Genomic DNA, 11,529 nt, shown 5'->3' on the forward strand with positions numbered 1-11,529 from the left:
CTTTAAGGAGTACAAGAACTCTACAAAAATAGAAGCCATGACCCTGACCATAGCCCTTTATGGCTCAATTCTATTTTGTATTTCTAGTACACAGTAATATTCAGAGTTTGCCAACACACTGTACTGGAAAAAGTAGAGATGTCCCAATAAAGCTTCTCCTTCCCTCACTTATTCAACATGACCTTATTTGATGGCCCCTTCTTGCCCTATCTATGCTGTCAATCGGCCTCTTTGTCTTCCTTCTCAGCATGGCTGCCCTTTCATGGTCAGCTAAGACCAGCTGGTCTGGTTTTGGCCAGGGAAGACATGAACAGGCTGGGAGTGGAGTTGCCCCCAGCTGTTGTCCATTGCTCTACAACATCTCATTCAATCAGATCATTTATAGACATTTCATAAAGATGACCCAGCTAAGATATACGTGAGGATTTTTACAAGCAGCCTTTATTTAGCTGTGTTAGTCCATTCAACATACCCAGCACTGTAATTAAAACATACATAGTATATTTTAGGTTCTCTGCTGTCATAGCATGCAATCCCAATCAAACAAGACTAATGATAAGTTTGTCACTGACTTCCTGAGTGCAACATATATGGCACTAGAGTTGCAAGACTAATTTGGTGCTATGCCATTTTAGAGAGGCAGAAGGCAATTCCAAGAATATTCTGGCGAAATACTTCTATACGTCGGAATGCAAACATTGAGTACGGTTACACAAATGTATTAAGACACTGAACATTAACTTTGAGAAAGATACCTAAGAGAATGTCAGGAACTGAAATTAAGGTCTTAAATATAGCTGCTTAAGAGGGCTTTTCCTCTGAAAAATGAATCTAAACTTAAAGAGACAAAAAATTCCAACAAGGGAAGGTAAGTTTTTTAGTCTGCTTTAAGTACAGTGCCAGCAGCCTATCCTGCTCAAACTATGTGCTGTTTGCCTCAGTAAATACTGTGCATCCTCCACCTTATTATAGTTTAGGACCTTTGTGGTGCCATGTGGCTACAGGAGTGGGGGGGACGGACCCAACTGCTCAAGTAGACTTTGGCGTAAGATTTCTTACATCTTACGAGATAGGATCCTACTGATAAGGTTTTTCTTTTGCACTGACCAGTGATGACTTAACTGACTCAAGAGGACTTTTCTAATCTGTGCTCCTATTTTGGCTATCAGAAGAACGCTCCTCTATCAAAAGAGCTGAAGATGGACAGGGGTATCCTTGACCATTACTCACACAAAGGCACGTACTTTGGGATGCGAAACCAATAAAAGCACACTGTCGTAAGTTTGTATGTCCATGTGCATATTTACTTCTTATGCAAGTGACAGCAGTATAAAGTCCTCTCTTTCCCTTAAAATAAAATAACGAAGATATACAATAAAAGTGCATGTCAAAGTGTTTTCCCCTGTATATTAAGGATTCATGTGCTGTAAGCTAGCACCATAGTTTTTGCTAGCATAGTTCGTTTAAAGTGCCTATTCACTTATCTAGATCAAGGCAGAAACAGTTGACTGCTATGTCTTAGAGTTTTTATCCACTGTAATTAGTCAGTGATTCCTCATATAAACTTTATGCTTTGTCAAGTCCAGAACTATAACAAAAAACCTAGTATGGAATGTTTTCTTTTGACTGCTGTTTACCTGGACTAGGACACTCTTTTCAATAAGTACATTCATCATTCACAGATAAAATGACCCATGTGAAATCTGAATGGATTATCATAATCTCATAACCTCCTTGCCACTTCATTTTCAGGTAAAAACATTACTACCAGAAGGTAAAGACAAAACAACTTACACATAAACATTTAAATGGTAATGAAGTTCTTTGCAATGCAATGCAAGCTAGGTATGAAGATTATGGTACAGTATTTTAACACATTACCCATTTTCTTCCAATGTTTTCTTTCTGCACACAGTTTTAAAAATTACAGACATTTAATACTAGGCACTGGTTCCTTGTATTCCTTTAAAAGGGGGTCAGCAGTAATGGAAAGTGGATGTCTTTGTTCCCTATTTCACATTTTTACTCTTCTAGTTTTCCACATCATGACTCACTATTACCACAGGAGCTTTATTAAAGGCCTCACAGCAATTAAACTTTTCCTAGATTTAAGCTTTGTTGCAGACATCAACTTTATCTTTGTTTACTCTTTACACAATATTTTATAGCAGTTTACGGGATGGTCAGTTTATACACAGTTGCATATAGCTTCTACACTGAAAATATCTGAGTACATTATGTATGACGGAATTAAACTAAAGGCTACTCCAGTAGCTCAGCTTAATGTTAAGTATTTGTTAAGTGCTTGGACACAAGTGTTGATCGACAAGATCCACATTATGTTAGGTCAGTATATATTGTGTTGCACTGATTCCATTAATAGTAATAATAATAATTGCACTACAAACCTCATTCTTATTTTAGGAACCATGTAAAGAATGCCGCCATGGTAAACAAGCACGTCCCTAGCAAATCATGAAAGCGTGTAAAGGTAATTGCCTTTGATGCTAAATCTGCTTAACTGGATTCCTCCAAAAGGGCACGCAACCTCTCCAGTAGCAACGAAGAGACAGACAGCAATGTGTTTAAACAAACACAGATAAATGAATGCATGGTATAACTTATATTCAATCAATGCTGGTTATGTTGGCCTCTGGCAAAATGGCAAGCAAAGTCATACTTGTTTTTACATTTGCAACCACATATGTTGCACTGGAAAGGGTTCTCAAAGCCATGACATCCCATGTGGATCGTATAAAGAATATTGTCAGCAAAATACATATCACAGTGCTGGCAGTGATGCAGAAGCTGAGGATCCTGAACTGGAAGAGTTGGTGCTGGAGTACTTGGCTGGCTATTACTTATGCTCGGGGTGCTGGCATGAGCACTGTGGTCGCTGCTGGGACCTGCGACTGGACTGTAGTTTCTTTGAGAATGTGCAGGGCGAGGATCAGGACTTGTAGGGGATGAACTCTGAGGAATACTGGTCGACACCGCTGGAACGGCTGCTGGCGCGGCCGGCTGCTGCATCATAAAAGGCTTTTCATCTTGACACGGTACAACATCAGGAGAGGGTGGGTTTTGGTTTTCAGGGGGCAGGCTAGACAACTGTCCTGCTAAAGTAGATAGCTGGTTTAAAGGGTTATCTACCATAAGGTCTTGTGAATCTCTTGGTAACCCACCAGTCTCTGTTGGCTTTGTCATACTTTCATATGCTTCAGTCTGAATGTTTGGGATTTCATGAGTAAAGTCGTTAAGGTAGTCCGGCTTCTGAACCACCATGGAAGGTGGACTCAAGTTTATTAGCGCCCTTCGACCATACCCCAAGTTACTGGTCTTTTTCTGCAAGACACCCCACATCTTCTTGCTACTAAGAGAAGGCCTTGTACCTTTTATAGGCACCATTTTATGTTTGCGCCTGCGGTGGTGAGACAGGTTGCTTCTGTCACTACAGCGGAATGAACACAATTCACATTTGTAAGGTTTTTCACCTGTATGCGATCGCATATGAGCTTCCAAGTGACGTTCATATGCTGATGCAAAGGGGCATAAGCGGCATCTGTGCGGTTTCTCACCTGAAAGAATACAAGATTTTATTGTATTTATACCATGTGTTTTGCAAGAAACAAATGGAAGAAGAGTGACTAGAGTTGGGTCACAGAGCACTACAATATCTAAAGCTACCATTTAAAATCCTTAATAATAGTTAAAAATAAATAAATGTTTATTTATACCCCGCCCTTCCCAGTTCAGAAAACCGGGCTCAGAGCGGCTAACAACAAATTTAAAACACTTAATTGATGCAACAAAAAAACAGCATAAAACAGTATAAAACGTGAATAACAATAAAGTCAGAATTCAAAAATCAATTTAGGGGGGAAATCCATCCAATAAACATTAGATGATCACCAGGGCTAGCTGGCTAAATTAGTCCTATTGGGGCCAGCGAGGAAACCAGGACAGAATTAGCTGTGACAAACAACAGTCAAATGAAAGAGATGAGTTTTATGGTTCATGTCTTAGGACCAGTAAATGCTGGAAGATACATAGGGTAAGTTGAACAAGTAAAAGAATCAGCAACATTGCAAGTGTAAGCAGTATCTAGAGCTGGCAAAACCATTTCCCTAGACAGTCACACAGGTTATTTCATATAGTCTGGTTTTCCTACATTTAGCTGAAATTTTAAGAATCAAGTTTGCTTACTGGAAAAATAGAAGGGGAAAGATCATTAACAGATAGATACAATTCTCCTGACTGGAAAACACGTGTTTAACACAGTAAGAAAGCTTGTGTAGGTATATATACCACCAGCAGAGAGATACAAAATCTGCAGACTCAGTCATACCTGTGTGAATTCTGATATGTTCTATGAGACGTGCTGTTCCTTTGCTGGCATAGTTACAATACCGACATTTCAATTTTCCATCAAAAGTTCTTTCAAACCCATCTACTAACACTCCAGAGTTTTCATCCAGTGAGACTTCGACCGAAGGATGATCTAGTCCATTTTGATCACCTTCTGTCCCTGCTGTAAAAAGAGAAGGGAAACGCCAATAAGTTTCTTCCTTTATCTTGTACTTAGTTTGCATACTATAACAGGCTATTGGGAGACAGGTGGAAAGAAGCTCCCCTCTACAATAACCAGCGTTTCAGTTAAATAAAGTGAAAGCTGAATTGTACCATGGTGAACCTACCTCCCTGAAGAGTCTCTGCTTCTTTGTCCCCACTAACAGAGCCTGAAATCATGTTCACATGGTGAGTCTGCTGTGTCAGATATTCCTGAAAATCTTTTACAAAATCCAAAGGTTCTGGTTTCTTTTCACCCATATTCATACTACAACTTCACAATCCTGTGGGCCTAAAATAAAAAACCAACTTAAGATTCAAACAAAAACCACACAATATTGAAAATCATTACTGATTTCTCACTTGAAGAGCAGCATGTTAGCCTTGCAAGTACCCCATGAGGTAGGCTAGGATGGTAGATGGTGACTTGAAAAAGCCAGCCATCAAAGCAGAATCGGGAAACAATTAGGGCTCCCCATATCAAGTTTCACTGTGTGAAGATATCTAATATTTAGTAAAAGCCCAAGTCCTATACTGTTCATATCAACAAACCTACTCATGCTACATCAAGGCCTTCAGAAAACAGAAAGTAGGTTTCCAGGAGGCAGTTATCCATTATCAAGAGTTTAAATTTTTGTGGTTCAAAAGGATACTAAGCTAAAAACAAAACACAGAACTCCTGCTTGCAGGCTTCCCATTGACACCTGGTTGGCCAACATAGGAGACAGGATATTGAACTAGATAGGCCCTTTGTCTCACCCAGCAAGGCTCATTTTATATTGTCAAGGAACCATCTTGGTAACTAGAATTTGGTGTTCTGCAACACAAGGGCAAGGGAAAGAAGGTAGCCTGTGGAACTGTGAAATCTACAAATACTCAAAGCACTGACGATTGGAAACTTCAGTAAGACACCTCTCACTTCAAAGGTTCCGCTTTTGTGTCTCCACTCCATGTAAATTTTTCTCTTGGTCTGCTGATGAAAATGCAGGTTCTGTTTTGACTCACTAGATTTACTCTGCTTCTTCCCCCCAAAGGAATGTTCAGAGAAGCTTATACGTAATATAAACTAAACATATATATCCAATACAACAAAATGACAAACACGGAACAGCAAGGGGGGGGGAATCACTACCCCTTCACCCACACTTGTGGAGGGGATTAGGGTTCTGCAGGCATGCCCACCTACTGCCACCAATTTGCCCCCCTCAACAAATAAGCATCAAAAGCTACCTTTTCCCTGCTACCCTGGTGGGCATGAGCAATAAAACACTGGATATAGCAGTGGCTGCACCATTCCCCAGATGGAATTTAGATCACTCTGCTCCCTAGATTAATATTATAACCATATTTCTTTGATTTATATATGATAATCACAGTCTAGCAAATTCCTAGTTCCCACACCCTGTCTTTCACTTGGCTATTTTTTTTTTTTAAGGAATAAAGTGAAATGACTATCAAATCCATTTGATATGTAATCTTAACCAGCCGATGATTTTGTGCAATTTGTGGTGTCTTTTATCACTACACAAGATTTAATAACGTATTACTAAAAATTCATGTTAGACTTCCATTGGCCTCTACCAAATATCTCTGTAATTCCATTTTATTGGTGTGCTGTAAGAAAAGAGATGCATACAACCTACTGCTGCAAAATGATTAGCTGTGGATAAAAACTTTTAAAGGCAAGTTCTAAGAACTGCAGCCTTTTCCCAAAAAATCATTATAGACATGTCGTACCTGAATTTTTTCCTTTTATGTAGAAAACATTTTGAACTCTTCTTCAGGATATTAGATAAGTAATAAAGCACACATGTCCCACTTTCCCTATCAACAAAAAAGGGGGGAAACAGTCAACCATTTATTAACTAATTTAAGAAAGCTTCAGGAATGGTAGATCAAAATCATATATAAAACTGACAGAAGCATTTCAGTTACCCATTTTACAGACTTTGCTTTGAAAACAACCTTTTCACCCCAATCTTAAATCCCTTTTACTGTGTCCTGTTAAGGCTTTACCAGTGGTATATATAATCACATTTGAAAATCATTTTTCTCTGAAGGCTGACAGCATAGAAAACATTTCTACACACACTGGTTCACATCACAGTAAGGCAGCTAGTCACCTGGAAGTTTTAAAAACTTAAAAGATATTTGAACAGGCATACTTGTTCAATCTTGCCAGGAAAAAAATTTAGTTTGTAAAATTTTGCAGTAAACACCAGGCAAGCAATGAAAATACACATATTACTTTGCTGGATTAGATGAAAAGACCTATCTATTCAAGTACCGTATTCTGTTTCAAATTATGGTCAAATTAATACTCTGGCATAGTCTTTTATGTTCAGGTTGGGAAGAAAATTAAAATAGTAACAAAGACAACAAATCCTGTCTTCCTGCCTATAAATGGGTGTCAAAGGTTTTTGAATGGTGTGACCCAGAAAGAGTGTCTAAAATGTTTGGAAAAAATGGCTTATAAAAGAGTATATTTGTTCTGCTTTTCAGCTGAGTAGGGGAAAGAGATTAATATTATATTTTGGACTGTACTGGAAGGACTCATTGCCACTGAAATTACTTGTGGGGAAGGGAGGGGAAGAATGACAAAGGTAGATTTTCAAACTCTTGAAGTGTGAGTTTTATTGACAGTTACCCAGGCTTAGCAACAGTATTTGTTTTCATTATTCCTCAAAAATACCCACAGTATTTAATAAGAATGTAATTAGAACTAGTCGTCTTCTAAGACTCCTTCTTCCCAGATAGCCCACTCTACCCCATCTAATAATAATAATAATAATAATAATAATAATAATAATAATAATAATAATTTATTTGTACCCATGCCACTGGGCAGCTTCCAACATATATAAAAACAAAATAAAACATTAAACATTAAAAAGCTTCCCTATACAGTGCTGCCTTCAGAAATAGTAATACTACCAGGATTCCCACTTGCACCCTTAGCTCCCTTATTCCGACTTAGCTTCTCACTGCATATTGCAACAACCTCCTCGTTACTTCCCTCCAGACAAAAAACCCAAGCGTAGCTCATTACAGTTTACTAACACATGAAGATACATAACTTTTAAGAGATCATTAAAATGCGTGTGCAGCAGTTTTACCTTAATCCTCCAAATCAACTTCAAATCAGTGAAACAGACATCAAAAATCCACTCTTGAAATATATGTTCCATCATGTATTAAATACACTTCTGTGATTAATGCCTTTCTAGTCTACAAGGAAATGAGATTAGGGCACACATTGGTTTTTAAAAAGCATTTCCACCAGTTAAGTCTTCAAGGCTGCTTACAAAAATTTCTGTTGCCAGTCTCCAGGCTGAGAGGGCTTGTCCATCTTCTATTCCAGACTTTCCCCAACTTGGGTCTCCAGTTGTTCTTAGACTACCATCATCATCCCTAGCTAGCAGGACCAGTGGTTAGGGATGATGGAAATTGTCCAAAAACAGCTGGAGACCCAAGTTTGCGAAACCCTGTTCTCGTCTACTACAGACTAGCTCACCCAATGCCCAGTGCCCATTACAGGGAGCCAGGAGGCATTGGCAATGTCTGCCTCAAAGTCTCAGGGGCGGCAGCAGAGCAGAGAACACACCAACCCCAGAAACATCCCTCTCCAAAGGCTACTAGGAGCAGAGATCCTAGCAGAGATGTGATCATTTTCATGGGTCACAAGTTGTGTAGTGCTGCCATGGCCTTTTCTTGCTATTTTCTAAGTGGGGAACAATATGGTTTAGCGTATGACCAAGACAATAACCTTAATAGGCTTTATGCAGCCATATCTTTCTAGGACAGACTGATGTTGTGCTCATGATTGCTTGTGGTCTTCACATATACATCTGTTGTGAGAACAGGATGCTAGACTAGATAGGCCTTCAGTCTGATCCAGCAGTGCTGTTCTTGGGTTATTTATTTATTATTTATTTCATAAAACTTATTCACTGCTTTATCGGTTGAAAAACCATCAAAGCTGTTTACAAAAAAATAAAGCAATAAAAGTATCACTAGGTTAGTGCTGAGCAAGATCTAGTGTCATTCTCAGCGACAGTTGCTTCAAATTTTCCTTTATACAATAGTTTTGCCTACCTTCTTTCTGTAGTCATCAGCTTCATATAGATTTAAGTTAACTTGGGTTCCATTAGTTGAACACTGCAGAATAAAAAAAGACATAATTTTGCATACTCAATATTGTTTTTGAAGCAATCTCAAGGGAAATCAAAATGTGAAGTTCCGCATTTTCAAACTGAGTTAAATTAGATGCCATTGCCTTAAAATAACGAAGCCTGATAATGGTGTTGCTTTAGTGTTGAAAATACGCACAGAGTACATTATACCTAAGGAAAGCCATAAAACCTTAGTTTTATAACTCACATTTCATGCTTAAGTAATATAATTCCCTTACCAAAATCCTTACCAAGTTAATGCTAAAAAATTATCTTCTGTAAAATACAGCATCTACATGAATAAACCTAGGCAATAGTTTTCCTATGTAAGAAGGATATCCTTTTCTTTTTCTAGCTGACACTGCTGTACAAAGCCCTATTTAGGATATTCACAATGAATTATAGATGCAGGAAACAATCCAGATGCTGGATTGCCTGGATGCTAAAGTTTTTTATGCTGTTTTTACATATCTGAAACAGGTGGTTCAGCTGTTTATGTACATGCCACATTTTTCTGCTCTGTGCAGTACAGACATTTGACGCTCATATTTAATAAATCTAAGGAAGAAAGAAAAAATTGAGACTTTTCTCAAGTCTGCTCACATAACACCTTAACATTTTCACAGTTCCACATTGTCCAAAAGAGAGATTGATTTTTGCCAAACATAAAAGTTAACATGACAAAACCTGTATGCAAAATCTATACATTAAAATGTGCAAGAGGCAGAACATGAGTGCTATAAGGAGGAAGATCAACATTTCAGCCACCAGAAAGCCTTGAATGACCATGCATTTGTTGTCTTATTCTCACTTGCCAACTTTCACCCCGAAGGCAACAGCAAAAATGAGCTGGCTACATACTCTACAGGAGACTTAGCCATATTATTCAGCTAAAATGTTTCACTGTACCTCTGCTCCCACTGGCACTGGAGAACATATTATATATAGCCAAAGGTGACACAAACCATAGGAAGAACTTGAAAATGCAGGAAGTAACTTTACAGAGCTTGCTCTTTCACCAGCAGCAAAGCTATACTGTATTAACCGCACTGTGGGAGCAATAATTTCCATCCAGTATATTGTCACTTTTGCCCTTTCTGGCAACACTTAACCCATCTCCCCATCCTTGCAGATCAGAGCAGCGAGGCTTGAAGGGATGCAGAGCTGAAGAACTCTCAGCAACCTTGTCCAATGCTGCAAATCAGCGGCCTAGAGTACCACGATACAAATACAGTATGATCCAATCTTGTTGGAAGATACCACTTCATCTTCTCATCTCTTAACACTTGCTCCCAGTTACTTTGCCAATTTAATCCTAAACATTATGGCTCATATAATTACTCTAAAGAATTAAACCAAGGAGACGGTAAGAGGGAACTCATGTTTGGAAGGCAGTTGGAATAGAACTCAGATTTTTCATTCCACAGAACTCCATGCACACAGCCTATGGCACACCACCCTCCCGGCCCTCCATCTCTTCAATCCCATGCAAAGACCTCCCAACTTGCAGCTTTCCCCTTCCACTACCTACTCTCATCTCCAAGCAGTTCAAGTCAGACATCTCCCACTCGGTGTCGCTTATTGAGTGATCACAAAGCAAAACAGTGTCACTTCTAGACCCTGGGCGGCTCGGGTAGTGCTAAAGGAGCACCCAACAGTAGCAGCTAGCATCCTTCGAGGATGTAAGTTTTAGGATAAAAAGAGCTGTCAGCTCCATAACAATCCAGTGAGCCACTTTTTGCCTCTGGACACCCCCCCCCCTTCCAAGTGTGCACTGTTTCTTTCCCAACCTTGTGCCTCCAGCTGTTTTTGAACTACAACTCCCATCATCCCTGACTAGCAAGACCAGTGGCAAGGGATGATGGGAATTGTAGGCCAAAAACAGCTGGAGGCACAAGGTTGGGAAACACTGACGGCCGGTCGCCAGGGTGGTGAGATGCAACGCAGGAGAGGTGTGCCCCTCTTAACAGCTGTGTGGGGAAGAGGCAATTTCATCCTCCTTCGCTGGGCAAGGGCGGCCAGGAGGGGAAAGGCCGGACTGGGTGTTCCTGTTCCAGCCGCCCCTTAATAGTTGCGCAGAGGTGGAGATGTGCACAGAGCCAGCTTGTCATGCAAGCGGCACCTGCTGGGGAAAACCCCCTCTTCTGCACAACTGTAGGATGCATGAGGAGCCCGGGCATCTTCTTCTTCTTCTTCTTGCTTTCCTTAGGGCAAGAATTGCTGCCAGCGACTCCCGGGCAAAGCGCAGGCTGCCTGCGGCCACCTCTCCTCCCGCGACCCTGACAGAGAGCCAAACTCCAAGCCCCTTTTGGGGGCTGCTGGGGGGCAGCTTCCCACTGCCCACCGGACCCACCTCCTGGGCAGCACGCAGCCTTTTCCCCGACCGCACCGGAGCGCCGCTCCCGACATGCTGCCTCCCCGACCGACCCTCGGCGAAGTGGGCTTCGCCGGCGCCACTCCTCCTGCGCTCCCAACTTCGGCAGGCAGGCAGGCAGAGCGCGGCGCCAGCGGGGAAGGAGCACGACGAGGTCTCCTCCTGCTCCGCCCAGGCAGAGGGAGCCCCCCGGACGCTGCTTGCCCCGCCGCCGCCGCCTCACCTCCGCCGCACTTGCCAGCCGCAGGTGGACCCGACTCCCGCCGTCACCGCTGCCGCCGCCTCCATGTTTGTTGTGTCTCCCGGAGCCCAGGCGTAACCCGCGTCCTTCCCCCTTTCGAAATCCCGCGAGAGCTCCGCCAGCTCCGCCAACAGGCGCGGCCGGCGCGCGCCGTTCTCAAAGAGAGGCGTGGGAAG

General features: G+C 41.3%; 1 protein-coding gene across 5 annotated transcripts; it reads right to left on the reverse strand.

The window, feature by feature from the left end:
- Positions 1-423: 423 nt before the first annotated feature.
- IKZF5 (IKAROS family zinc finger 5) lies at positions 424-11,490 on the reverse strand. Of its 5 annotated transcripts, none has more exons than XM_028730019.2 (7): positions 11,336-11,490; positions 8,662-8,724; positions 7,683-7,794; positions 6,304-6,390; positions 4,695-4,858; positions 4,346-4,528; positions 424-3,575 (listed from the first exon to the last, which is right to left on the reverse strand). In XM_028730019.2, exons 5-7 carry the CDS (start codon positions 4,831-4,833, stop codon positions 2,632-2,634), a joined length of 1,266 nt encoding a protein of 421 aa, XP_028585852.2. In that variant the 5' UTR covers positions 4,834-4,858; positions 6,304-6,390; positions 7,683-7,794; positions 8,662-8,724; positions 11,336-11,490; the 3' UTR covers positions 424-2,631. The 5 variants fall into 5 exon arrangements, with proteins under 5 accessions (XP_028585852.2, XP_028585853.2, XP_028585854.2 ...); XM_028730020.2 differs by having other exon boundaries at positions 11,092-11,466; XM_028730021.2 differs by lacking the exon at positions 7,683-7,794.
- Between the last annotated feature and the right edge of the window lie 39 nt (positions 11,491-11,529).

This window comes from Podarcis muralis, chromosome 6, assembly GCF_964188315.1.
Source record: "Podarcis muralis chromosome 6, rPodMur119.hap1.1, whole genome shotgun sequence".
NCBI classification, from domain to species: domain Eukaryota; kingdom Metazoa; phylum Chordata; class Lepidosauria; order Squamata; family Lacertidae; genus Podarcis; species Podarcis muralis.